This window comes from Phaethon aethereus (assembly GCF_964289735.1).
Source record: "Phaethon aethereus genome assembly, chromosome: 6".
NCBI lineage: Eukaryota > Metazoa > Chordata > Aves > Phaethontiformes > Phaethontidae > Phaethon > Phaethon aethereus.
The window spans coordinates 2,038,137-2,064,829 of NC_138580.1; the positions used below are offsets into that span (position 1 = coordinate 2,038,137).

Here is a 26,693-nt window from a genome sequence, read left to right on the forward strand (position 1 = left end):
ATCCACATTTTGTTCCCAAATTACTTAGAAAATAAACTGTTTCTTTCCAAGCTGCAAATGTGAAACAGAAACCCTCGTCCTTCCTCTCCGGCGCTGGAAAGAAGAGCCACGCAGCCCGCCGCGACGGTGAGCGGCAGAGGCACGCAGGGGACAGCCCCCGCTCCCCCCCGCAGCGTGCCCGTGCCCCGCTCCCTGCAGCTGGGGCCGGATCATGTTTGGTTTAGATCAGTCGGGTGTTTGCTCCCGATTCCTGCCCACCCTGCATTCGTAGCAGGAGCGATCTTGCTAAGTATTCAATGATCTGTAGAGATGCTCAGTATTTTTTCCCTTCGGTTTCAGGAGATGGATGGGTTCCCAGGTTGCAAAGCACTTGAGCAAATAATTATTTTACTTTCCTCTAATGGTTCTGTAGGTATGTTTTTACCAGGATATAGATGACCTATTTCAAGGGACGGTCCTGTTGTGCACCGGGGCTGGGTGAGTGCTGAGAACTTTTCTCTCGCTTTGTCATTCCACTTTTAAAACAAGAATCGAGCTGTGTGTCCATGTCCCTTTCATGCTTGTGCTCATTTTGCTGGGACAGCACAGAGAATAAATTACTGGCAAGAGTATTTGCTTGAAACAAAGAACCGTAAGTGAGTAACAGGGAACATACACAATATTCAGCCGTGTATTTTGAGAATTGTGTTTACCCAACTGGAAGACAGGAGCACATGTGATCAACTTCTGTTCATCTAAATTAAACAGTTTTACTCTCTGCTTAATTAATGTAGTTACTTCAAAAAGATTCCTAAAATTAAAAACAGAAATAGCTTTTTCCATCTGAAACACCTATGAAAAAAAACATTTTCCACTGGCGCATACATTAGAATAGATTATCAGCTGCTCCTGGGCTATTTCAGGACAGGAAAGGAAGCTACCTGCCTCATGGGCCAGTGCCTGATGTAGCTAAACAAAATCTCTCACAATTTCCCTTCCTTCCCTCCCAGGCATTACAGAGCCCTGCCAAGGTGAGGTCCCTGGGAGTCACGCTGCCGCCGGCAGCGCAGCGGGGACGCAGTCACGGCTGGGGACCAGACCCCGCAGCGGGCACGCGCAGCCAGTGGAAGCTGCCGCAGCTCAGCGCTCGGTCTCGTTGGGAAAAGCCTATCCTCGGCGTGACCGGTGCCAGGAGCGCAGCTCAAGGATGGCTCAAAAGCAGCCGCACGTCTTAATGACTTGCTGAAGTGCTTTGCTGAATCAGGGCCTCCCAGGTGCCAGATCCTGATGGCTGGCAGCATCCCCAAGGCTACCGCATGCTCCGGCTCCGGCCGCAGCCAGCAAGCCCCTGCACCAGCCACCCCCCTCCCCACCTCCTCCCCATCGCCCACACGAGTCCACAGGCACACACGCGGGCACGGCACAGAGGGAAACACGGGGAGGTAGGTAAATACTTAGCAGAAAGCAACCTACAGAAGAGCTTGATTGGCCCGTCTTACCAGGAAGCAGGAAGAACAGAGAAAAAAGTGTTAGTAACGGTCAGAAAAGCAAAATTTGTTATTTCACCGACTCCCCTCTGACCCAGAAGGCTCCTACCCTGAGAAACGCTCCTTTCTGCGCAGCCAAGAGGAGCCGCGCGCGGAAGCAGGGCTTGCTCCGCTCCTCCCGTCCTCACTTAATACCGCGAGGACGTCGGGCTAAGGCACGGGGTGTGGGCACCCGGGGCACAACCCCTGCAGCTCGCGGCAGCTCCTGTGCCCCCGGCAGCCCTCCCAGCACCAGCACGGCCACATCCAGCACCCCTGCCGCCCTGCATCGCACACCACAGGACCGCTGCCTGCTCTGCAAACCCCTTGGGGGGGATCAGCCTGGAACCTCAGCTGTGCCGCCCCTTCTGTGCTTTCTGTTTTTTGTAATACACCCTGGGACCCTCTACTTGCATGATGCTTTTTGCTTTCAGAGGAAACTTTAAAGGCTGGAATACTTAATCAGTTTTCAAAAAAAAAAAAAAAAAAAAAGCTGTTAATCAGAGCTCCTCGGTCCCTCTTTCTGAACTCATATCATGCTCTTGAGATTTCCTGGGGGGGGAGAGCAGTGCGATACCAATTAGCATTTACTTGCTTGGCGTATGTCAGAGTGTGCGTAAAAGCATGATTAAAGACGGTCGGTAAATTTTAATTCCTTCCAAAAAATTACAAAAAGTTTGCCATTTTTTTGCACAGCTATTTCTTCATCAATTTCTCAGAAGAAATCAAAACCATGAAGCTTTGTGTTTCTTTCAAAACCATATCTTCTTTGCTTAAAGCCAAAAATGATCATATTTGAAAAATATTTTTGGCAATAGCTTTAGTTTGACTGAAGAAGCCACCTCTTCCAGACCAAACCAAAACTATTCAGTTGATAAATGCTCTTGCATTTTATAACCCCCTCTAAGTATAACACCAGTAAGAGATAAAGGGTGTCATTTAGGTTAATGAAGTCCCACCTCGGTACCCTGTCCGCTCTAGCCAACGCGCCCTGACCTTGCCAGCCATCGGCAGCACACCAGGGACGCGCCGGCGTTTTACCTGCAAGTCCTGAGTTGAACACCACGGTGGGAGAGGCTGTCCCGGGCAGGGGAGGTGCTGATGGTGGGGGCGGTGGAGGCAGCGGAGCCGCAGGAGCCGTCTCCAAAGCTGGACCTGGGAGAGGAGGCGGTGGCGGTGGCGGTGGAGGTGGTGGTGGAGGCGGCGGTGGAGGCGGCATCAGCACCGACACAGGACCGTTTTGCACTACGAAATGAAGGAAAAACAAGGCATTGCCATGAATACCGATCGAAATATCACAAGCACCCACAGAAAAAGACGTAACATCTGCCTTGTCCTCCACTATACGTTTCCTCTCGACCACTATACTGGCCCAGCCATTTGTTGGACCCTTCACCAAAGCACTTCAGTGTATTAACAAGGGGAGGAAACTACTCTAACGAAAAAAGCTAGTATTACTTTCTATCAACTGAAGGGCTCAGAAATGGATCAGAAAAACATGAGAGCCACCCAGAGACTGAGAGTGCAGACGCAGCTGGGGGACCTCGGCATCCTCAGCTGCTGCAAGGTGCCATGACCTGCAGGCTCGTTACAACTGAAGGTGGTTTTGTCAACGTAAGGCTGCTGTGACCGTCCCCGGCACAACGAACTGCACCTCCAGCTCCTGGCCAGCCCACCTCTTGGGGACCAAATGCTTCTTACCTGCCTCAGATGCTGCGGCTAAGGCAGGCAATGGTGGTGGAGGTGGTGGCAATGGTACTGAAGATGCAGCTCCAGCGACTGGTGTGGCACATGTGCCAGCCACAGCCTCTGACCCTGCTGGCACCATCCCAGAGGCCAGAGCAACAGGAAGGATAGAGATGTCACCATCACCTTTCTTCTGGATCTTAATGGTTCCCTGCTTCTCCAGTTCATGGATCTTTTTCTCCAGTGTTGACTGTCGCTGGATGGCTTCTTCTTTTTCTTTCACCATTTTTCTCAAGGTGTGAACCTGGGTATTTGCATCTTTGTAGATTTCCTGAGAATTCCGCAGAAACAAGGAATTTGCACTCGTACTCACAAAACAGAATTATCGATACGAGAAACAGAACAGCCTGACAGGGGACAGTCACTGTACCAGGCACTATCTTACAAATGAACTTTGATGAAAACCATACGTTTTTGCTGCTGAGGAAGAATCCATTTTGTGTTCTTCCCAAGCCAGCAGCAAGGCTGTGCACAGCACTGAGTCCTGGGAGAAATCTCACCGGTGGGCACCAACACCCGGAGGTGCAGAGTTTCTCATCATCACTTTTTGACGTCATCTCCCATTTCTTATGCTAGTCTTAAACACATAGTGTAGGTATGCCACCTCGATTTTGACTCTAACAGAGAGTATCGGACACCTTGCTGGTTGCTCTACCTATGAGTAAGAAGTTGGCCCACAAAGGTATGCAGGAACAGAGCTCCTGATCTGGAGGGGAGATTGTACCTGCAAGTACACAGGGCAGACCCTCCAAAGGAACGCTAAAAGCACATTTTGGGACAACATTTAGGTTGAAGTTAGTTAATATCACACTAATAATATTTGTTTACTAAGTTTGTACACCAAGAAGTAACGATCGTGCACTTGACAGCACAGACACAGGACACTTGCTCCCATCTTGCTGCTGTGCAGCCCAACTCTGAAAGACTCCAGATCCACCTCCAACGTCCCTCCACAGCCAACCACACCTGCAAAACTCCAAACACAGATGCTACAGACCTGGGTGAGAAGATGTGCCTGTCTCATTCACTGATTTGCTGGCACATTCAGAGTTTTGTGTCCATCTTTCAGGGTACACACTAGTAATTCTACTTGAAATCTGTTCTAGGTTCAAAATTAGGAAGCTAACAGAAGTAACTTGGCCCACTAAGAGAGTCCTTACCACCCAAACACAAAGCGCAGAGGAGATTGCGACCCTGAAGCGTGGCACCCAGCCAGAGCTTTCCCATCACACTCACCCGAATCACATCCAGTTCTTTGTTCCTTTGCATAAGTTGTTTTTCCAGTTCCACAATCTTTGCCATGGCTTCGTTCTCCGTATCTTGGAGTTTTTCAGATAACTATAATTCAAAAGAGAAATAGATAATATAAGTGGGTAACAGCAGTCTTCTCAACCAGAATGTCAGGGATGCTTATTGCAGCAGTGGTACGTATTAAATTACTGATATTCCACCAAACCTGGAAGCCTTTCTTTGGGAAGAGAGAGGGTTCCTGCATGCGATCGGGGGGCCCTAAGTGCTCCAATGAAGGTTCCTCTGGTGATGAATGTTATCCTTCAGCTATGAACAGCAAGTAACGGCTAGACTGTAGCTATGAACCTGTCCAGGTAAGAGAGCCTTAACTCTACAATAAAGCACTTAAAATGCAATTATTTTCATACACACTAAGTCTGATCTGAAGCCCCCAAACCCCACAGAATACCACAGTGGCTCTGTTGCAAAACCAACAGACACTGAAACAGTGGAACCTGTAAGTATCACCTCTCATAATGAGGCTAATTTGATTAATAATGAATGAAATGGTTTATTTTTTTCCTCCCATGATCTTTTGATTTATTTTTACTTTTTTGCCAGCCCCACGAACCTGGGATCTGAAAGTCCCACTGTTCTTGCTGGCTTTTTCCATCACCACTGATCACGCCGACTCAGGCGAGGCTGCAGAGGTGGTGAGGTGGCACTGGTTGCTGTGTTTTTGAGATAAGACTTCTGCAATTCTATTATTAGTATTTCTGTCAACATATGACAGAAAATTATATCCATACTCCTGGGATGAGTCTAGCTTATGTAACAAGAGATCAGAAGCAAGCCCTTAAAAATTTGCCACCAGAGTAAACCGTTACGTTTCTCAACGGCTAAAAGGAGTAGAAGCAAATGGTGCCATTTCTTCTGAATCACTTTTCTCTCGCAGAAGAGCACCTCAGAGGGGCAAAGACTGCACAGCAAGTTGTATTAAGAATGTATTTATTCTAAGCGATGGCCGTACAGGAATGGTAACAGAATGACCCTCTTAGGATTTTTTTTTTAAAGTATGGAAAATATTTTAAATTTAAAACAACCAAGCCATGTTTTCTGGACTAAAGTACCTGACACCAAGAAGGTATGGGACAGAAAAGCTGTAAGCAAACACCGAGTATCTGCACAGTGCTATTTTTTTCAGTCCCTTACCTCTTGAGCCCAGTGGTGTGTTTTAAGACACAGACAGGATGGTTATCTGCTCTATTTACCAGTACTGCATTGCTGAGGAATTTGCAATTTCCATGTAAATTAGCTTTCCCAGCTCATAAAATAACTCTTTGCAGAGGCTCCATGCACCGAGTGACTCCACCTGGAACCGCAACCCAACGGAAGCTGAAGCCTCCAACGCTGCAAACCTGCTGTGCCGGGGCCTTGGGGGTGCGACCCCCTGCTCAGCGGGGCGCCCGGCGCGGGCGGCCATCCCCTGCCCGCTCACCACGGCTTTTGGGCGGCACGCGGGCTCGTGCTATTGAGGTGTGTGAGCGCTGCAGCCGTGGCCACGCAAGCACTTAGATGGGCAGGCGCCGCGCAGCACGGGCCAAACTGTCCCCTGACGGAGGGAGAGACGGTGTGTCAAGCCCCAGGCTAACAAGCCAATTCTTTCTACCAAGCTGGGGGTTGTGTCAGGTAGGAGAGTAAATAAAAAGACAGAACAAGGCATTTTCTTATCAGGTCAACAGAGAGCTTATGAACAGATCTTTGTAGCAAGTGGAGCACCCATTAACTAAAACCTGAAGAATATGAGGTTCAAAATACAGCACGAAAGCACCCAGTAAGTTTACCTGCCTAAGACCTCCCGGACTCCTCCTTTTGCCCAGTATCTGATTATTCCCCCATACAAGAAGCCCAGTAGTACAAAGGCTTCTGCCAAAGTAAACACTTCTCAGCCCAAAGGCTGTAGCCCTGCTGCACCTGTACCTCCACCTCCCGAAATGGGCAGTAGCAAGGACCATGCACAGAGCAGGCTCTGAACTACTTCAGAGACAAAGGTGACAAAGTTTGGTACTAACATGGGAAATGTTTTCTTCCAGTTCTTCAACTCTTTCCAGGGCTGCATTCTTGGTTTCAGCATCCTCCAGTAAAGCTCCCACATCAAAAACGTTATCCAGGTAAGCTTGAATTTGCACCTGCAGTTTGTCGCTCTCCGTGTGCTTCAGTTTCTGCAAATCCAAGAAGACAAGGGTGTCACTCAGCACTGGCAGCCCTTTGCAGTGAGAGGGCTGCAGACAGCCAGCAGGGTGGGAGCTCAGGCCACTTCCATCACCCAGGAAAACACTTTGCATTTTAACGGTAGCCGGGGTCATACATGATAAAAAGTCATTTTTGAAGACCACACATCTAGAGCTTTCAAACAAAGCTAAGCAGTATCTTATGTTCTGTTACTACAGAGGATACTACTGCTTTCCTCCATGCTTGCTGCTTGACGTGGCAAGCTCTGAATCCACCACCCGGCCCTGGGACAGCGCGAGGCCAGAGAGGCGGCCAGCTGGCGGGGCCAAGCCTGCTGCTGCCCACGGTGGCCACCTGCTCGGTGGCCGGTGGGCAGAGGTGAGGCCATCGCTTTTGTTTGGGTTCGAAGCAGCCACGTGGCCTGGAGCAAATCCTCTGATTGCTCTTGCTGACCTCACGCTGGGTTTGCTGTGTTCAAAATGAGCATGCTTTATCTCCAAAAATAACATTAGAGCATGCTTTGAGTTGCTCTGCCTGTTCCCGATGGACTGCAGGGTTTGTGCCGCCCTGGGACCCAGAAAGACCCATGCTCGGTGTCGCCATGTACAAATACTTCTTGCAGACAGCAAAACACCTCTCTCTCCTGGTTACTGCTGAGCGGAAGTCAGCAGGGACAAATCAATCCCTCGTCAACACCACCACTGTTTTCATGTGTGCGCTCCCAAGGGCACGGCCAGGGAGAGAAAAATACAAAAAAGGGAAATATAAAAGCAGCTTTCTTCTGAAAGAGAGCATTTCCCACAGGACGCCAGAAAACGCCTGGCTGTCGGGAGAAAACTCAAAGGAAGATTTTTTTTTTCACACGGAGACAGAGGGGGCCCTGGCAGCACCTGAGCTGGGGCTGACACGAGGCCTGCAGCCCATGGCTGGCGGTCAGGGATGTGGCGCGGGCGAGGACGGCTGCGGTTCATCCTCCCTTTGTTATAAGCATAGCTACAAATTTAGCTCCTAGCCTGTAATTGCTGATAGTTGCAGCTGATTTTTCTTCTGCAGGGGTGGCTGCTGGCCATAGCCTCCAGTCAAGGCACGGCATTTTTAGCAGAGACTATGGGACAACCCTGCTCTGCCCTCCTGAGAGCTCTCGGGTGAGTGGGTTTGAGAAGGTTTAAGGCTAGGCTGGGCAGTGGTGGCACTGGGGGACGTGGCATGGACCCTCCACGGCCGCAGGTGGGCCCAGCCCGCACCCCCATGCAGAGGTCAGCCCCGCCGGGAGAGCAGACCCACGTTGCGAGGCGGTGGAGACCCAGGTGGTACTCACGTCCAGGTATTCGTCCAGTCCCAGCTTGGTAAATTCGTACTGCAGGTGGACTCTGAAGTTCATGTCCTCCACCGAGTGGACAACAATGTTGATGAACTGCATGCACGCCACCTGCAAGGGGAACCACTGCACGTGAGAGGAGGCAACGGCACGGCCCCGGCTGCCCCCCGAAAGCCCCAGGCGCAGGGTCGGAGCGGGCTCTTCCAGGGCCCCGTGGGTCAGACCCAGCAAATGACCACATCTCCTTGCGGTTACTATGAGGGGAAATTGTGATCTGTTATTCTGCAGCTTTTTTCCAAGCCAGTGCTGGATTCGGGCTTACGGGGCGTTTGTCTGCTGTGATAAAGGCAAAAACGGGTTCCAGAAATTAAGTCATGTCTGCAGAGTCTACCTTTACTGCGTGCCGGTGAATGCTTTCCATGCCAGCTCGCACGGCCAGACATCGTACAAGCACACAAGCTCTTAAGAAAACAATTCTGTTTCTGAAACGGCCTGTAAAAGCGAGATTAATTTTGCAACTGGAACCCCTAGCTTAGGAAATGGGACTTTCACAAAAGGAGCTCTGTTGTTTGCAGAAAGCCTACTTCCAAAGCTGTGGTTTGGTAACTGAACAAGGGACCAGATCATAGGAGTTGGCATCCAAACACATCCCAGCGCAGTGAAGGAAAGGAAAAAGCTCTTGGGCGAAGCGGGTCGCGAGCGGTATGAGCGGTGGGGGAAAATTCCTGCAGAGCAGCAGGAATTGGGCTACAAACTCCAAAAGGTTTGCCCTTTACTTGAATGTAAGGCACGGACACATCCTGCTCTGCACAAATACCCCCAGCCCTCTTTCAGCTCAAAGATGATCACGTCTGTCACCCTCCGAGCTGCTTTAAGAGAGGGTTTGCCTAGTCCTTGCTGGGTTTCTCAACGGCAAAACCCTATCCTGCCAGCAACACTGCAACAGGGGTAATACCAGCTTCTCAGCATCGACATCTGCAAATACTTCCCAGATTTGTAGAACAAACCTGAGAAGATAAAAATCGAAGCAATCTGATTTTACCTGCAGGACAAGCCTCCAGGAGACCCCACGCCGCTGGGTCATTTTGTGGGAAGAAAGAACCAAAGGCCACTCTACAGAGCACCAGTTTGTTCCAGGAAATTGGCCAATTCTCTGTGACCTGTTATAGGGCCCAGAGGATAAAACTCACGAGCAGGCACCTGGTGCATGGTGGCCTTTGACTACAGGTCTGGCCGGGATGCCCCAGGCTGCTCCTTCCAGCCGGAGCTCCCAGCAGCTGCTGAGCTGCAATAAAATCTTTCCCAGGTGAACTGCGAAGTACCGCCCAGCTTTGGAGAAACTGGGACCAGAAGGACATGACAAAGGTCAGTCAAAACCCTTCAGCTACATCTTCCCATGTAGAACCCTGACCAGCTTTAACCACTCTTGTTTCCAAAATTACTTTAACCCTCGGTAATGCAAAGTTGTGAGACTGAAAGCAGGGATAAACCCAAGGAAGAGAGGAATGAATGTGGTCAAAAACTCATCCACGAGCTCCTGTGATGTCTCATCCCCACCTCTTGGTGTGTACCCCGCTCTTACACGAAGAACTCAAGCATGCAGTTGGAAACCTAAATTCAGGTTTCAAGTCTTTGCAGGACTCTTTCCAGGTCCTGTGGCAAACCCTGGTTCCTCCTAGTGCTGGTACCGGCCTTCGCCAGCTGGACTCTGCTGTCCTGTTGTATCACCCAGAGCCAAATTCCCCTATTTGAAAAGTGCTTTTGTTGTACTTGCTTTGGCTCTTGAAACGTTATGGCCAAATTCTCATTTCCTTTCTCAGATCCTTACATACACAACTAAGGAATTTATCAAGTCAAAGAAAACTAATCTATGAAAGTTGCTTTTAAAATGAAGTCAATGTCAACAACAGGAATCTTCTCTAAAATACTTTCGCCTTTTTGTCGCTGTTTCCTCCCTGTCGATCCATGCAGTTACCCGCAGCCCCTTCCCAGACAGCTCTCGCCTTCTCCATTTAGAGCGGTGGGAAAGCCAGGTCCTGCAGGAACAGCTCTTTCTTCGTGTTCAGCTGTTGCAACTCCTTGAATCACTCGAGCTTTAGCGTTACGTCCTGGAGCCTTGGCTCCGGCGCCCGTTTTACCCCATCCTGCGAAAAGGAGCGACGTCTGCCCTGGGCACAGCCTGGAGCAACCCGCAGGCTGCCGCAGCTCCACGCTCGCCCCCCGACACGTGCTCGTCGGCTTGCGCTCGCAGCAGCATGTGGAGCTCGTTAGGGCCAAATGGTGACAAGAACGAGCAGATCTGCCAAATCAGTTGTCATGAGCTCCCTCTTCTAGCTTTAGGCTTGTCGTACAGTCAAGCCCGTAGTTGGTGGAAGTAGCCCAAAGATGCAGATTTGATTAATATTTGGGCAAATCCTGAAAAAAACTCATTTATCCTTTTTAAAGCTAATTTCACCAGTACCTTCAGCCTAGGGCCTGAGAGGACTAGGGGACTGTCTTACAGGCCACCCAGATGGATCCTGGATATTCACAGCTCACCAGGCATGTACGGACACACACACACATATTCCCCGTTACATCCTTACAAGACACCATTTCATATCTTAAATAAAGATGAGGAATGATGTGTTTTTTTTAACACGGTGGACAAACCCCACAGCTCACAGCAAGGTGGCTGGCTGCAGGCTGCTGCCACCATCTTGCTTCCAGGCTGCACTGGGCTGTGCTGCTCTCCCACTCCCCAAACACAGTTACTCTTCCCTGGGAGCACGGGAAAAATGACTAAGAGTCGGGTGTTGAGGACTGACAAATCTTTCTGTTAAATTACAGACCAAACCGTATGTACATCTGAGAATACTTAACGTGTACTGTGATTACCAACATGTCCTTAGTAGGACTGCAGTAATAATGAACAAAACCAACTGTAACATGTCAAGAGTTACTGAGGGCAGTTTGCTACCTTGAGTAAAATTGCAGGGATTTTTTTTTTTTTAATACAAGAAAGAGGCCATCCCATCTTTCTCACACCACCTCCTTTTTATTCTGCCATGCCCTCATGGGTGCGAGCCTGGTGCGGCCATCAGGGCTGCAAGTCACTGACACCAGAGCGTTGGAAACCCTGCACTGGGTGCTGTCACACCTAATTCCTGGCAGAAAGAGGTCTTTAACTCAGAGCTCAGCACTAAAAGAGTAAAAAGTGTCACAGATGCTTAACAGAGGCCTCAGCAGACTGGCCAGCGTGTCGGGGTGGGAAGTCCTCCTGCTCTGCTCTCGCCTCAAAACCGGATCGCGTCAGACGCGAGGCGCTGAGCATGAGTGGTGCAAGGGAGACTGCACTGACCATGCCGGCCTTTGTTTTCTGATTAAAAATAGGACTTAAATTTCTCACACTTCTGACATGAGCACTCGCCACAGACTTTCAAGACACGGGAGTATTTTTGATATCAGACACATAACCAGCTAGCTCACAACCTCTGCCTTTCACGTGATGCCAACGTGCAAGCTGGGGCTGGTGTTCGTGGGTGCCAGCCAGAGCTTCCTCTCTCGCCATTCCCTCTTGTGCTCCAGGGGAAGTGGATTTAGTGAATAATCATGCATATGCAATTTGAGGAACCGAAAGCAGTGCAAACTACTGCTATATTTACCAGCAGATAAGGACAGACAGCAGCTGCAGCGAGTCTCTCCCACACTTCCCTGTCTGTGACTCTGAGGGTGTTGGCACACAGACAGAATACGCATCTTGATATCGCAGAAGCGGCTGCTTTGCCGCAGCGAAGTAGCACAGACGACCAGAAGGCCGCTTTCCAAGTCTTACCTTCGCTATGGTACAAGGCATTTCTTGAAGGTAACTGAATTGAACTGAAGCTAAAAATGAAACGCACGTTATGTAGTTTGGAATATAAAAAAATCATATTGTGGTAATTTTAGGCCAAGGATCATAAGGCAGATAAATCTCTGCCTATGACAGCAGGACTAGACACAGTAAACACTGAAACTAAAAGTGTGCTGCTGATAAATAGCACTCACCATAAAGTCTATATTGTTGTCTTCATTTCGGAAGTGCTCCATCAGCTTCTCAAAGCGCTGTTTCTCTCCACACACCTACGAAAGAATCACCACGTGTTTGTTAACTACAGGCTTGCAAGAGAGAGTATGAAAAACATTTAAAAAGCAGCTCATGTGCTTGCTCAAAACCTCTCCGTCCAGGCTTCTTCTCTTGTTAAAAACATTCTTCTTCATGACAAATCCAGAAGGAGGAATCACAGGTGAACACCTGAGCTGCAAGTCTACGGGGTCAGGTACAATTATAATATAACTCTTCGTAACTCTTGCCCCCCTAAAAATTTAATCATACCCACTGATGGTACAAATGTAAGCAACAGAGCTGCACCAGGCTATGCCACAGGAAGACTCGGCCTCTTTCACAGTGCAGAATTGGCTTTCCAGTGTAACATAATGTAGTTAGGAAGAACAACAAATTACAGGGAAGAAAAAAAGAAAATTATCACCGGCTAAATGAGGAGTGAAATACATCAGCGTAACTATCAGCTGGTCAGAATTATAGAGCTGTAACACAGGGGTGTTGGCAGGAAACACAAGCAGTTGAGGGAGAAATAAGATCTAAGATAAAGCAGGTCTCAGGATATTGTTTAAAGCTTATTACTTCCCAGTAGCTTCTCTGGCTCTGTCCTACTTTTCCCAGCGCACAATTGATCTAGAGTAATCCACGCCAAAATCACAAAATATTGAGTAAGTTGGACAGCAAAAGGGAGCAGAGGTGAGCAGCAGGAGGTGCACCCATTTCCCTGTCCTCCCTACTTCGCAGCTGCAACCCCTCCCTCCGTGGTGCATCGTCCGAGGTATTGTTTCCATCCCCGCACGAACAGACCACAGCAAACGCCTACGCCACAGGGGTAGCAGCCGCCCACGGCAGCCGCCCCACGGCAGCCGCCCCAAGCCCAGCCGTCCCAGCACGGTCAGATGGGAGGTGATGGGAGCAGTGCGAAGCGTCCCACACCTTCCCACATTCACTGGGGGCTTCCTCGTACCCTGCACCATGAGTCAGCTTCTCGCTTGCTGGATTTTGGTGTCAAACTGAGCAGTGAGATCAGGAGGAGCACTGGCATGCTCTTCTGAACAAAGCGGTAAGCGCCTGGGTTGGCACATCCGCCCACGAACAGTGTTAAACGCTGTCCCCAGCTTCACCCTCCTCAGATGCTGGCTGTTTGCAGAGGGACAGAATAAGAAGCTTAAAGGTCCTGAAAAGCAGAGCCTGGTCGTCTGGAAGACAGAAACTTCCCTCCTGCTGAGGAACAAAACCCTCGGTGAGCCCAAGAGGCTCCTTCACCTTCAGATTTCACCCAAATGTCCCGGGAGTGCTGGGTGCTGCCGGTCAGGAGGAGGGGGGGACAGCAGCGGGACCTCCAATGCGGGCCATCCAGTTAGGGTCCATCAGCTTCTGCAGTTGTCCTGAGGCATCGGCTGCTGTCTCCCGTAGCAGCCAGCTTATGGCACAGCAGTTACGTGAAATTAGGCAGCGGACGGTAATTAAGGATTGGTGGGAGCACTGGCGGCTCCTTCTTCTTTAGAAACTAACCTCTCTGGGGCAGGGACCGGTTCTTCGTACGTACTTCTACGTTTGTGTCTCCCACAAGGAGACCAAATCCCCAACTGGGGTTTCTAGGTACTCCCAAAAAGCAAGCTCTTGACAAAGTATCCATTATTATGACTATTCCCATATCAGCTTCCTCTTTCTAACTGTATCTATCTAATAGTACGTACCTACACAAAGATGAAGGCACCGAGCAGACCTCACCGAAGTCACAGAGAGTTTAGTGGGACCTAAACCGAGCTGATCCCGAGATTTGCAAAGCACTGCGAGTAGTGGCCTGCTGGGTGACCTCTCGCCACGCTTTCTGCTGTCTGACTGAATAAAACATACTTGTGGTGTGTGCGATACAACTTCTGTCATTCCCAAGCAAAATTGCCACAAGTAGGTTATTATTCAGATATTTGTGGTCAGTACCTGACGTCAATGGGAATTCTGCCACTGGATCTTTGTGAGAGGATGGGGACACTGATTATGAAGAACTGTTTGATAACATTACCATCAATACCCATGGCCACAATCCCACAAGTTGCAACTAATGGGCTCCGTGCAGGCTCAGCAACCCCCTCCGCCCAGCCTCTGGTAGGCAGGGCACTGAAGTTGCGTACAAACACTTGCTGAAGTTGTACTTAAACGTTTCCAGCTGAACCTTAAAGACTCACAAGGTGGAATAAACACACTTAAACGACAAAGCATGTACCCTCATGAAAAACAGATTACACTTGTTGGTCAAGCAAGTTATGATCTTAAACCCAAAGGACTCAGCTCTCTCTACAGCCTGTGCCATGAAAGTGGTTTTGAAGCACTAAACACCTTTACACGGGCAGCTCCATTAGGCCCAGAGAACACACGTTAAGGTCTAAGAGTAAAACATAGGTGAGACAGACCCGCTCTTGGATGGTGCAAGTCTCCTTGGTATTGCCTGGCCTGCAGTTGTGCAAGGGGTGAAGCATGCATGACCTGCCTCTCTGCTTAGCAGAGATGGTGTCCCTGGGACGTGGAAAGGACGGGTGAGTTTGGAGACCCACTGCCATTCAGCTTCAGGTTGTAAACCTTCAGTCTAATCTTGGGCTTTTCTTCAGGAGTAATCCTCGTAAAGCCTTCCTACAGCGTCAGGAATCACCGTGCTGGGAGGTCAAAGCCCAAACTCCACATAGATGTTGCTGATGGTTGGAGCAGCTCCAACCAACGCTGCCCCAGCCTCCCAGCGTGTTTGCTTTGCAGCGGGTGGCTCATGAGCTGGCGTCACCGGTGAAGAGCCTTAGGCTCTGCAAAGCCACCAAATGTCCAAACTCAAATCCAAAATGGCCCGGAGCACCCTTGGGAAAACAAGGAGATCATCGTGAGAACTGTGGCATCGCTATCCTGGTTTCACAAGAGTGCATTTAAAAGCGGGAGGTGGGATGAGCGCGCTCCGGCAGGGACTAGGGCATCTCTGCACCAGGCGACAGCACCGGCACCTGCCGGCACCCCATCTGGCTCCCTCGCCCTCCACGCGCAGGACCAGGAAATGTTTTGTCACGAAAAAGCTCAAGTTCATTGAACATGCAGCAACATGACCAACTCCGAGCACTTCACACGAACACCCTACCAGGCACCTTCTTACCAAGGGCCCACCAAAAGCACTCCTGGCAGGGCGCAGCCTGCGGGCACACATCTCCCGGGACGCACACGCTTCCATGCAGGAGCGACACGCCCTTCAGGAGGAAAAGAGACGAAACGCTGCGAAAAGGCCAGCCTCCGTCAGGATAAGCCAAAGAGAAAAACAGAATCTGGCCGAGTTTCAGGAACCTACCGGCACTGTAAGGATGAAAGGCAGCAGCTGCCCGCCGATATAATTTGATTTTGGAGGCGTACGCTGGGCCTGATCCAACTCCCGCTCAAAGCGAACCCCAGGAACACTCTCCTTCGCTCGTACCACGGGCTTAGACGCACTCGGCCCTACGTTAGTATCCCAAGCCTTTTTTCTTCCTGCTATAGTAGATGGGATGGTATTTCAGTTCAACCAACTGCAAATTCTTCCAATGCTCTCCGTACTCTCCCCTCCCCACAAACCAGTTAAGAGTCAAAATAACAAAAGAAAAAAAGTAGGTTCATCTCAACTTTGAGCTCTAAACAATCGCATCTCTCTTGTACCCAGTTCAGAAAAAATGGAGCCTATTTAAACAAAATCAGGTATTGTGGAAACAAACATAACAATGGTGTGTACAATCACTCAACAATAAAAGCCAGAAGGACTGATTTCTGGGAAATCTAATGTAAACCGTTCCACATGGATGAGAAAAGCTGACATAAACAACTACAAGCCATTTACGGCCGACTAATTAAATTAGGGAGCAACCCGAAGCGATACAGCCCCGGCAGAGAACTGCCGATCCGGGGACGCGAGCAGCCCTGGCTGGCTGGGATACAGCAGCTGATAGCAAAAGGAAAAGCAAGAACAACCTGTGGCTTTCGGCGGCTGCTCGCAGATATTTCACACTATCATCAGATGAGTCAGTGCTGGGAACATGTGCGTTTCAAGAGACAGCGAGCTGACTTTCATGAAACGATATAATTTATCCTGGAAGATTAAAGAGAGCGAAACTGTAGATGAAGCCTACAGCCTGAAGTTTGGCCAAAATCCAAGATGAATGCTGAAATCAAATCCCACCACATAAAACCATATGTTGCCATTTATATTTGAATAAATTTCCAAAGTCTGTCATTTGGAACTATGGCTGGGACTAAGAAAGGCCGATCTTTCTTTTATTAGAATTATTCTGTGTAAGAGGCAAGATTAAACGGGTTACCACAGCTATAAAAAACCTCTGTCTCTACTTAGGCTGTGAAAAAAAACTTTCTAGGTTGCATTAAGCCCACGTCATTCTAGAAGAACAATGTGGCTTTATGGAAAACCACCCACGAAGGGTCCTTTCTTTGGAAAGGCTTTGGGTGCTAATGAAGTAAACCTATCACAGATCTATTACAAAGGTACAATACAATCCTATGAGGAAGCAAAAGGATCCGTTATGAAAAATTTAGTGACGATTATATCCATATCCACCTGGCAATGCTCTCAGGTCACAGAGTTCACATCCAGACCACCCAAGAGCAAAGTTCAGCTATGACAATGCTCACGTGGACGGATTACCATTACGGTGCTCCAGACAGCAATCTGGGCGGGCAGCGAAACACAAGAAGGGTATTTCAGGAAAACTGAAGATGTTTTCACGTGCAGCGTTAGGCAGAAAGTGAAAATCCAGGCTGACCGAAGCACATCCATCATCCCCTTACCTCACAGTTATCTAACGACACAAAGCACCACCTCATCACGCTGGAGAACGCAGCTCGTAACTAAGCCTCACCACAGGCAAATACAGCGTGCTCCATATGGAGATGGCAGCAAACACAGGCAGTATTTCAGGCTCTGGAGCTGCAGCTTTTGGCCAGCGGTAGAGAACGCACACTACGAGACACAGCTGCCAGACCGCTACCTCCTCCACATCTGGAGGACTGAGGCTCCCGAGCCCGAGATGCAGTGCCCCATCCCGACACAGCAAAGCCCACCGCAGCCGCCGGCACGCCAGCGCCCGTCTGCCAGCGAGGGGCGAGAGGGTGACAGCTCCGAGCGAGCAGCGCGTGGCCGTAGAAAAGACAGGCAGCTCCCCGACTCACAAACTGCTGCTGTGCCCGGAGGCGGGTGACGGCTGGTGGTCCCAAACTCCATAGAGAAAACAAAGTAATTTTGGCTGCATTTATGCTTGAGGTGAATATGGTCTGGCATGGCACAGGCAGCTAACAGTGACCTCAAGGCAGGGAAAACAATTCTCTGAAGGACCAAGCTTCAAACACCTAAACCTTAGGAAAGGCTTTGCAATACAGGACATTTTCTAGTGCAAACGTTAAAATGACCATGGAACCACGTGTTGCCCAAAGGTTGTTTTAAGCTGCTCCCTCCTCTGCTCAGTAACTTTTTGAGTTCTGTAAGAGTGAGAAGCGGTAGCAGGGTTTCACAGCAAACGCGTGGCACAGATGAACACAGCCCGCACTGGATGTGGTGTTATAAACAGCCCGATCTATATACAACCCAGAAATTCATGGGACCCTTTGTGAACCTTTTCTCCTGTCTGTGCTCCTTTGTCCGGCGGCACAATGCCGGCTTTCTCGGCCCCACAACGGCCCACTGTGATCAGCAGATCCCACCACCGGCAAGCAGCTCTCCACAGGAACACTTTGTTTGGACTGATCATGCTGACATTTTTGCACTTTGCTCAAGAACAAAAAAATCAGTTTTCCTGTAAGTTACTGGTTAAGTAAACAGTTATTTAATACTTACTAGGTTAAAATACCTTTTACTTCTCTACCAGCAGGGTTAAGGCACTCTCAAAACACTGCTGCAGGGCAAAAGACAACAAATGTATTTACATTTTCCAGCACTCGCAAAAGGCTTCTGCTAGCACCGAGTTACTGTAATGGCCCATAAGAATAATGCCGAACTGCTGTTTTCAGCGCCGCCAGTCAGTATCCAAACGGGGAAATCTGCCTCTGAATTAAGCATCATGAGAACGGAGGGCTGACCAGTATCGCCTCGCTTGGCCGAGTGAAAACCCATGGAGGCAAACAGCGAGGTTCGTTCGGCATGCCCCCGCCCTTCCGCTGCCTGCCCAGCAGTTCAGATGGACCCGGCCTCCGCAGGCTCGGCCTTAATAGTCATAACCAGGAGACGCGTGAGGGGATTGCAATTCCTCTCACCTGCCAGGTATTTCAGAGCAGCAAACACGTAAGTCAATTAAATTGATGTTAAAACAAGAGGGAGCGCCGGCGTGCCGGGCCCCGCTCCTCTCTCATCCCCTGCTCTCCGAGGAGTTAGGCCAGCTCTTCTCTCCCCAGAACATGGGGAAGTTCAGATGCTGGAATATCCACCAGACGATGAGCTTCCCAAAAGTCTTCTGGATTACCTGAATTCCCATTTATTTTTTGGCGTTTCTTCTTGTCTTGGAGCAAAACAAGGTGGTTTCTTGAAAGGTATGGTTCATCTTAGGAACTGCACCTCAATTCTGTTTTTATTTTTAAATACTAAAATTGTTTCCCGTACGGAGAAGCACACAAGCATACACTCACCTTCCCGAATTCAATTATTCTGGTATATGCTTATATAATAAGCAATTTAACTGCTTTGCTGGAGTAGACCCAAAGTCAGGAAGCGTTCCCTGCAGAGAGCCAGGATTGTTTCTGGCTGGCTTTCTGCCTCACTGCAGATCCCAGTCAACTCTTTTGCCTCCTTGGTTTGGATCTGTTTTAAAACTACTATTGTGCTTACTAAAAAAAAAAAAAGAAAAAAAAGTGGTTGAGTCCTCTGGTCTTTTCCCAGAAATATTTCGTTGTTATTGAAGTAAATTCTCCCATGTTTAAAATGGAGATTAACGAAAAGCTGTATAAGGATGTAAGATGGCGCTCCTTACAATATAAGTTCAGAGTGCTGGGGAGTATATTAAAAAACTGTCATTTTCAGATCTTCACTAAAGCTGAGGAAATTAATATTAGGAAAATAAACACAATTTCTTTGTAACTGTTTTCATTATGCAATCACATCAGCGCTGTTGGATTGTAATTTTTTTTATGAAGCTATTCGTTTATTGGCTACTCTGCTTTCAGTAAACGAAAAACATGTAAACTGTGTAAATAAAACAGCTAACTAGAAATGCCGCAAACAGTTTTAAATTTGAAACAGGGCCATAAATGAGTTGGAAAATGGCTTTCTGCACTCGTAGCCTCAACAAGCTTTAATTCTGTTGAACTGGAACTTTTCTGTTATTTCTATTTCTGGATGTTCTCACCAGATTTCATAACCTTGCTCACTGTTCGCCTGTCCATGTTCTGTGCCTTAGCTCTGAGGAATCCTCATTTAAGTTTGGTAATGCTGTGATAGCCTGCGACCAAATGTGCAGTCTTTGAGCTGGGGAAGGAGTTTATTTTGGGTGGTGTTGCCACGGGCGGTCTGGCCGCCTGCTTCCCGGGGACGCCCCGTGATGCTGCCCGCGCCCCACGTGCAATTAGGCTAACTCAGGTATCCCTGGGGGTATGTGGTACACTCAAACCTTTGCCTACCTTTGCCTCCAGGCTCTGTCTGTGACGTCTTCTACCACTAAAGAGAAACAGGCCGAGACTCTGGCTCTGACTGTAAGCAAAAGTTCCTTAAAACTAACCCAAGAATCAAAGGTGTGTATATATTTGTATGTATGTATATAAATATGGATATATAATGGGCAAAGCTTTATGTAATTTTTACTAGGAACACACAGCTGTAAGAAACTTTACCATGAAGCAGACCTAACCCATAGCACTGCTCAGCACTGGCCCGAGGCGTCCGAGCCGCCGTCTCCATCAGGGCAGCACCTGATAACATCGTTATTAATGCCTGATAACATCGTGATCAGGCTCCCATCCGCGCTCACGTCAGGCTCCCTGGGAAGGGGCTCCAAGAACGAGCTGCCCCCAGTTAAGCGGTACACTGGTCTTCTGCAGAAGATAATGCAGGCCAGACAGGAGAGCAGAAACTCCTTTACGAGCTGCGCTTCCAAGAGGAACGCAAAGCAACACGGGGTTTCGGCACTGGGATCAGAAGAGAGAAAAACGCATCCCAAGCTAAAAACGGCTGTTGTACCCGAGGGACTGCTTGGCCGAGGTGTGAGCCAGAGCCCGACACGTGGGATTGCACAGGCAGACACCACACCGCTGCGGTCCAGCCGCTGCGGATTCTTCACCTGCCCTGCAGGTAGGGATGCCCAGTGATCAGCTGTTCTTATCCCGCTGATGCAGGGAAGCCAGGTCACACACAGCCGCGGAGCTCAGGGCAGTGAAATTTCTCCCTTCAACTGTTTGTTACATTTAAAAATTATTTTCCCCCAATTCAAAATGCCAGCCACGTGGAAAACCGAACCTTCCCACACGCTGTCTCACGCCTCCCGGACCAAGCCCTGGGGGTGCAGGTGACTGAAACTACAGCTGCCCTCTCAGATGGAAAATGCTTGGGTTTTCAACCTGCTGAAGACACCTTTATCTCACCACAGAAATCTTGACACGAGAACAGCAGGTTTGGTCATCCTCATATTCTTTTTCCCAGCTCTGTGAAACCTTCTTCATCTTCCAACCAGTTTCAACTGCAGCAAATCACGTCCTACACAATTTGCTCTCGGCATACAGTATATTAGAAGTCAATGGCAGTGATGATTAAAAGATCTTCTCAATCTGTAGAATCTCATCAACATGAAAACATCCTTCTTTGACAAGGCAGTGATGGACAAAAGCATTTCATTCTGGCAAGATGTCAGTAAAATGACAGAGAGCAAGGGCGGCTTTGGAATGATGCTCATTTTGGGTCCTGAGTGAGTTACCGCCGCACAGTTACACCGTGGTTTAAGCAGCACAGTCTCCACACCGTGTCTGTGCGAAGTGAGCAGAAGCGTGTGAGAAGCTGCACATGTGCACCGTGCTGGCTCTCACCATCTCTCCAACCATGGCTTGGACTTGATGATCTTAAAGGTCTTTTCCAACCTTAATGATTCTGTGATTCGGTGATTTTTGATGGCCACGGGCAGATTCACCAGGACACCGATACGCCTAAGCTCCAGTGCTACACGCCTTTGCAAATTCAAAACGGCGTTTCCAGGAAAGAGTAAGGGGAACAAGCAATGAAATAATAGTGAAACAAAGTTCTATTGTTGGCAGTAAAAGATGGCGGCCTAATTCTCTATATATCCATACATGCAATCACACTATTAAAATGCATTAACTACTCTGAATAAGTATCAGGAACATATATCTTGTTTTCCAACAGTGCACTGAGCCTGCTTCAACTTAAATGGAGCACAAGCTCTTAGCATCTGGTCTGTGACCCTCCGAGCTCCCCCAAAGCTGTCTTGCGGGTAACTCCGCTCTCCTGTTCTTCCCCTGGAATTCTGCTGAAATGCATTTGCTCGTCCTGCAACACAAATCCCAGGCAACTCTGATAAAACCGCGTAGCCCGTTCTCACAAATCCATGGAAACGAGTACAAAGGGCCAGGACGCTGCTAAGGAAGCCCACTGGCAAGTGGGGAAAGGCAGGGGTTGCGGCCGAGCCGAAGAGCTCGCCCAGCCAAGGCTGCGATATCCCGTTCAGGCAGCATTTGCCTTCGGTGCAAGGTGCTGAGAATAAGAGGTGGCTGCCAACAGAACCGGCAACAGGCCAGAAAGTATCAGAAAGGTAAGAGAATAGCCAAACGCCCCAGCTATTCCCGTGGGTTACCCGTGGCACAGTAACCCCAAACTGTTTCCCATAAATACAGCAGAATTCAGTCAAGCGTCACTCAGAAGACAGACTTTTCCAGCTGCAGAGTGCGGGTGGCCAGAGCACACCCGGAGCCACTTGCTGTAGGCGAAGGTAAAGCCCTGCTCCCGCCGACCGGGCTGCGCGGCAGCCTCCGGCACCGCCACGGCCTCCTCGCACTTCGTCTGCTCCGGGACCTTTCGGAAGCTGTTTGAGGCCTGATGACACCGAGAGCGGCTGCAGCCAACCCAAAACGTCTGCTGGCCTTGCTGGCTATTGGAGCTCCTCACAACCAAGATCTGACCATCCTGCAAGTACAAACTTAGCCGAGCAGCTGAGGTTTACCTTGACGTAGAGGCTAAGCAGCACCTGGACTTCAAAAGTGATGAGTTATGAAAGTAACACCTTTGACAAGTGAAACACAGGATGATGTAAAAATCCACCTTGCTCAGGTACAAGCAGGGACAGGGTCTTCACAGTTTAATTTGAACTTTTTTTCCTGTTTAGCCCAGATCGAGACCTCCTGAAAACAGATGAGCTGAGTTTAGGCTGGAAACGGGACGATTCATCCAGTGTCTGCATTGGCCTGGAAGGAATGACCAAACCCAGAAGGTGTGTATATATCTGGGGCATTTCTCTCTCAGAGAGCTGGAAATTGCCCTTCTGTTAATGCTGAATAGTTCCCAAAATGCAGAGCAGGCTGCAGAAAGCAGACATGTGCACCATGAGAGACTGACCTAAACCATCCCCTGCTTGTACTCGACATGCAAACTCCTTCAACATCACAGAGAACACAAAGGAGAAACACAGATATGGATGAGAAACTAATACTCATGTGTCCCTTAAAGTTCCCGATTCATTCCGTACAATACAGGTGAGGATTTCACTGTAACTGCTTCCTGCCTTCTGGCAAAATTTAAAAACAGATGTATTCAACAGCTCTGCCTCTCACTGGCCTGAAACAGGAGGCTCGTGCTTCCTACCACCAGCGCGACTGCGTGAAGCCTCGTTTCCTCAGCTCTAATGAACTTTGCATACAACACCTGCTTTTCCTTCCATCCATCCCAACCTACTCCTTCCCTCCCCCGGTCTCCATTCCCCATCAGTAACAACGGTTCCAGATATTTTTTTCCTGTTGAGTTCAGCTTTATTCAATTCCATCTCAAGCTCCTCGTTCATTGTACCTTCTCAGTGGCTTCAAAATATCCCCGTGTTTCTGTTTTCAGAAGTGATCTGTTCAACATGATCTTAACCCTGTACCGAAAAGCGAGCACAGGGCTGTAATGCACAGAGCCAAGTCCCCTGCAGAGAGAAACAGCCTGTGCACAGGAATCAGTGATTTCAGGTGAAGTAACTCGACAAGAATAATTTTCAAGAGACAGCTTAGAATCATGCAATAGTTTGGGTTGGAAGAGACCTGTCAAGGCCATCTAGTCCAACCCCCTGCCATGAGCAGGGACATCCCCAACTCGATCAGGGTGCCCAGAGCCCCGTCCAGCCTGACCTGGGATGTTTCCAGGGATGGGGCATCGACCACCTCTCTGGGCAACCTGGGCCAGGGGTTCACCACCCTCATGGTCAAAAATTTCTTCCTTATGTCTAGTCTAAATCTCCCCTCTTTCAGTTTAAAACCGTTACCCCTTGTCCTATCACTACAGGCCCCTGTAAAAAGCCTGTCCCCATCTCTCTCCTCAGCCCCTCTCAGCCCTGGCAGCTGCAGGAAGGTCTCCCCGGAGCCTTCTCTGCTCCAGGCTGAGCCCCCCCAGCTCTCCCAGCCTGTCCTCCCAGCAGAGCTGTTCCAGCCCTCGGAGCGTTGCTGGGGCCTCCTCTGGCCCCGCTCCAGCAGGTCCGTGTCTCTCCTGTGCCGAGGGCTCCAGAGCTGGACGCAGCCCTGCAGGGGGGTCTCCCCAGAGCGGGGCAGAGGGGCAGAACCCCCTCCCTCGCCCTGCTGGCCACGCGGCTTTGGGGGCAGCCCAGGACACGGGTGGCTTCTGGGCTGTGAGCGCACGTTGCCGGCTCCTGTCCAGCTTTTCACCCACCAGGACCCCCATGTCCTTCTCGGCAGGGCTGCTCTCAATAAAATCCCTGTTCTACTTAACAAAACAAGCCATCCTCCATTTGAACATCCTGAGCCCAGTCAGAAAAAGATTGGCCTGTAAAATCATTTTCAAATGAAAAGTCCTTTTCAAAAAGAATTCTTGACAAGATTCAGATCAACTGTGGTTTTCCAGCTCTGTCAGACCCTGAGAACCAAATTCTGTTCTCATTTACATCAGAGCAAAGCTCAAAGCCTAATGAAATATTTGATGTTCACCCTGATGTAAATGAGAGCAGAATTTGGTCCGAAATATCCTGTTTTCCCTACTGACTTTATTACAGGGTGAGTGTTAGGCGGGCGTTAAGGTTTCTTTTGAAGTTATTTTATGGCAAGGAGAAAGAATGGCAGAGATCTAGTTCGACGAGTCTAATCTGTCCTAAATATGCACACAGTGTCTGATAAAGGAACCACAGCGAAGCTGTGGCAGCCCTGCAACGCATAGTTGCAGAAGCCACACAAATATTATTGAGCTTACAGCAATTTAAATTGGAAGTATACTGCCAGAAATCTAACCCTGGGTACTTTACATGTCAGCATCTCAGAGATTTTTAATATACCAGTTGAATGAGTTATAAACATGAAAACTTGAAACCATTACTGAAAAGCTGCCCAGGAGGAAAGTGGAAAACAACAGCACAGAGCAAGAAATAGGCAGTGTAACTGGGCAAAGAGAAGAATAGCCAAACGCAGAACTGAGAAGGGTAAAACCCCCTCCTTGCCCACCCCCTTCATCTGCAACACCCAACCGTTCCACTGTAGCGAATGACTTGATTAAACACAAATAAGAATGGAATAAATAAATACAGCAGAAAAACTGAATGTGTTACGTCAGAATTTTTCAATGTCAGCAGGAGAAAAGAGAGATGATGGAGCACTTGGAAAAAATGGAGGAGCAAAACCTTGACTAAAGATGTCAGGAGGGTAAGGGAGCAAATGGGACTTTACACGTCCTTCCCTGTGCCATGCAAAGGGCCTGTTTAATGAACCTTACAGACCATCCCGACCAGTGCTATTTCAGCTGTAGTCATCTGCCCAACTTATCTGTAATGCCTCACACCATCCTCCCTAAAGAGTCGTATTTCTTCTATAAGAGAGTAGGAATAAGCCAGAAGAATTTAAGCCTGGAATAGTAACATTGTACTTTGCGTGTGTACAGTGCTTTTCCTATTTAAAGCACTTCTCTCATATTACCCAATTGTTCTTCATAACAATCTCATCTGCATTTGCTTCTGTGATTCCTTCATTTCACAAAGGTGCAAATAAAGACAAAGATACCGGCAGCTTGCCCAAGGCTACAGATGAATAAATGGAAGAACCAAACTACAATTTCCAGTTCTGTGCCTGCATTAAAGGACTGCAGACCTTTCCCCAGCTGGGAGCAAAATGTCTTATTTCTGTATTCTGACCGTTCCTTCCGCTGGTGTAACCCCAAAGCAAGGCTTTCTCCAGGGTCACACAATACTTCCAACTCGACTTCCACTTCACAGCCGGGAAGCCTCCCCAGCAGCCGTGCCATTCCCATTACCTCTGTCCTCAGGCAGCTCTGCACACACAACACAGCTCACGTCTAGGACAGGTCTGGTCTTGCAAAGCTGAGGTTTCCCCAACAGGCCCACACTGGAGACTACTTCAAACCTTTTGCTCTGTCTCTGTATAATGAGGAGCATCTCAAAAATACATTTATTTGTCTATGACATGCAAATATTTACACTGGATGTAAATCAGAGATCGGTATCTCTTCACCAGAAATAATTCCCAAAACACAAAAAAACCCCAAAAAAAACCAACCAAACAAAAAAAAAACCAACAACAAAAAAACACACACCACCCTAACGACTTGGTTAGGGTGATCATCTGCATTAACCCACTTATAGCAACAATGGCATTACGGAAAAACATGCTACATGTTTATACACAGTCCAGTTGGGACCCATCAAGTCTAACGTTAAATTTTTGAGCTGGTACGTTTAGATTAATTTTTTTCTTTGATAATAAATCACACATATATCTAATACACAAAATAAACTAGAACAGCAGCTTTCTAGGACTTGATTCCCACACTAGTGCTTCTGCACCTTCATACAATGTTCTCAAATCCCATTCACCACTGTACACAGACATGTGCTACACTTGATCACATACACACATGAGTGACACTGTTTTGCCCCACGTGAGCCTACTGGAATACCTGTATTAATTTCAGCAGTCAGTGTTCCATCACAGAGACTTGATTTTGTAATTTCTTCACAAATAAAATTTCTGCCCATAGTAAAACAGCAGTTTTGTGTTTCAGCGGCTTGTGTAAACAGCTCTGAAAATGAGAGGTCTAATACACCGTGCTTGGTTGTTTTATCTAAGAACATTCAAAAGCGTTCAGAGACAGAAGAACTGGAGTAAAGCTCTCAAGATCTCCATTGGTTTTCCTCTTCAGGGACACACCTCGACTCACCAAAAGGTAAAGGGAGCAATGCACCATCTGGATTCATCTTGTTGGGATTATGGCTCTTATATGCAAAAGTGCACAAAATGACAGCATCAACACCACTGTTAGATTCTTTGCAGCTCAAAGTGACTTATGGAAAATCTGCAGTTTATGGAAAATCCTTACTCTAGGAAATTCAGCTGAATGAGAAGGCTCTAACCAACGCCATGTAAGAGAACTATCGAC

General features: G+C 48.6%; 1 protein-coding gene across 1 annotated transcript in view; it reads right to left on the reverse strand.

Moving 5' to 3' along the window:
• FMNL2 (formin like 2) overlaps positions 1-26,693 on the reverse strand; it is a 152,699-nt gene that overhangs the window by 12,509 nt on the left and 113,497 nt on the right. The window contains exons 10-15 of the mRNA XM_082001741.1: positions 12,058-12,132; positions 8,032-8,142; positions 6,554-6,703; positions 4,488-4,589; positions 3,207-3,522; positions 2,547-2,750 (exon numbers count right to left, since the gene is read on the reverse strand). Coding sequence (XP_081857867.1) covers positions 2,547-2,750; positions 3,207-3,522; positions 4,488-4,589; positions 6,554-6,703; positions 8,032-8,142; positions 12,058-12,132 — 958 coding nt within the window. The remainder of the gene's footprint in view (positions 1-2,546; positions 2,751-3,206; positions 3,523-4,487; positions 4,590-6,553; positions 6,704-8,031; positions 8,143-12,057; positions 12,133-26,693) is intronic.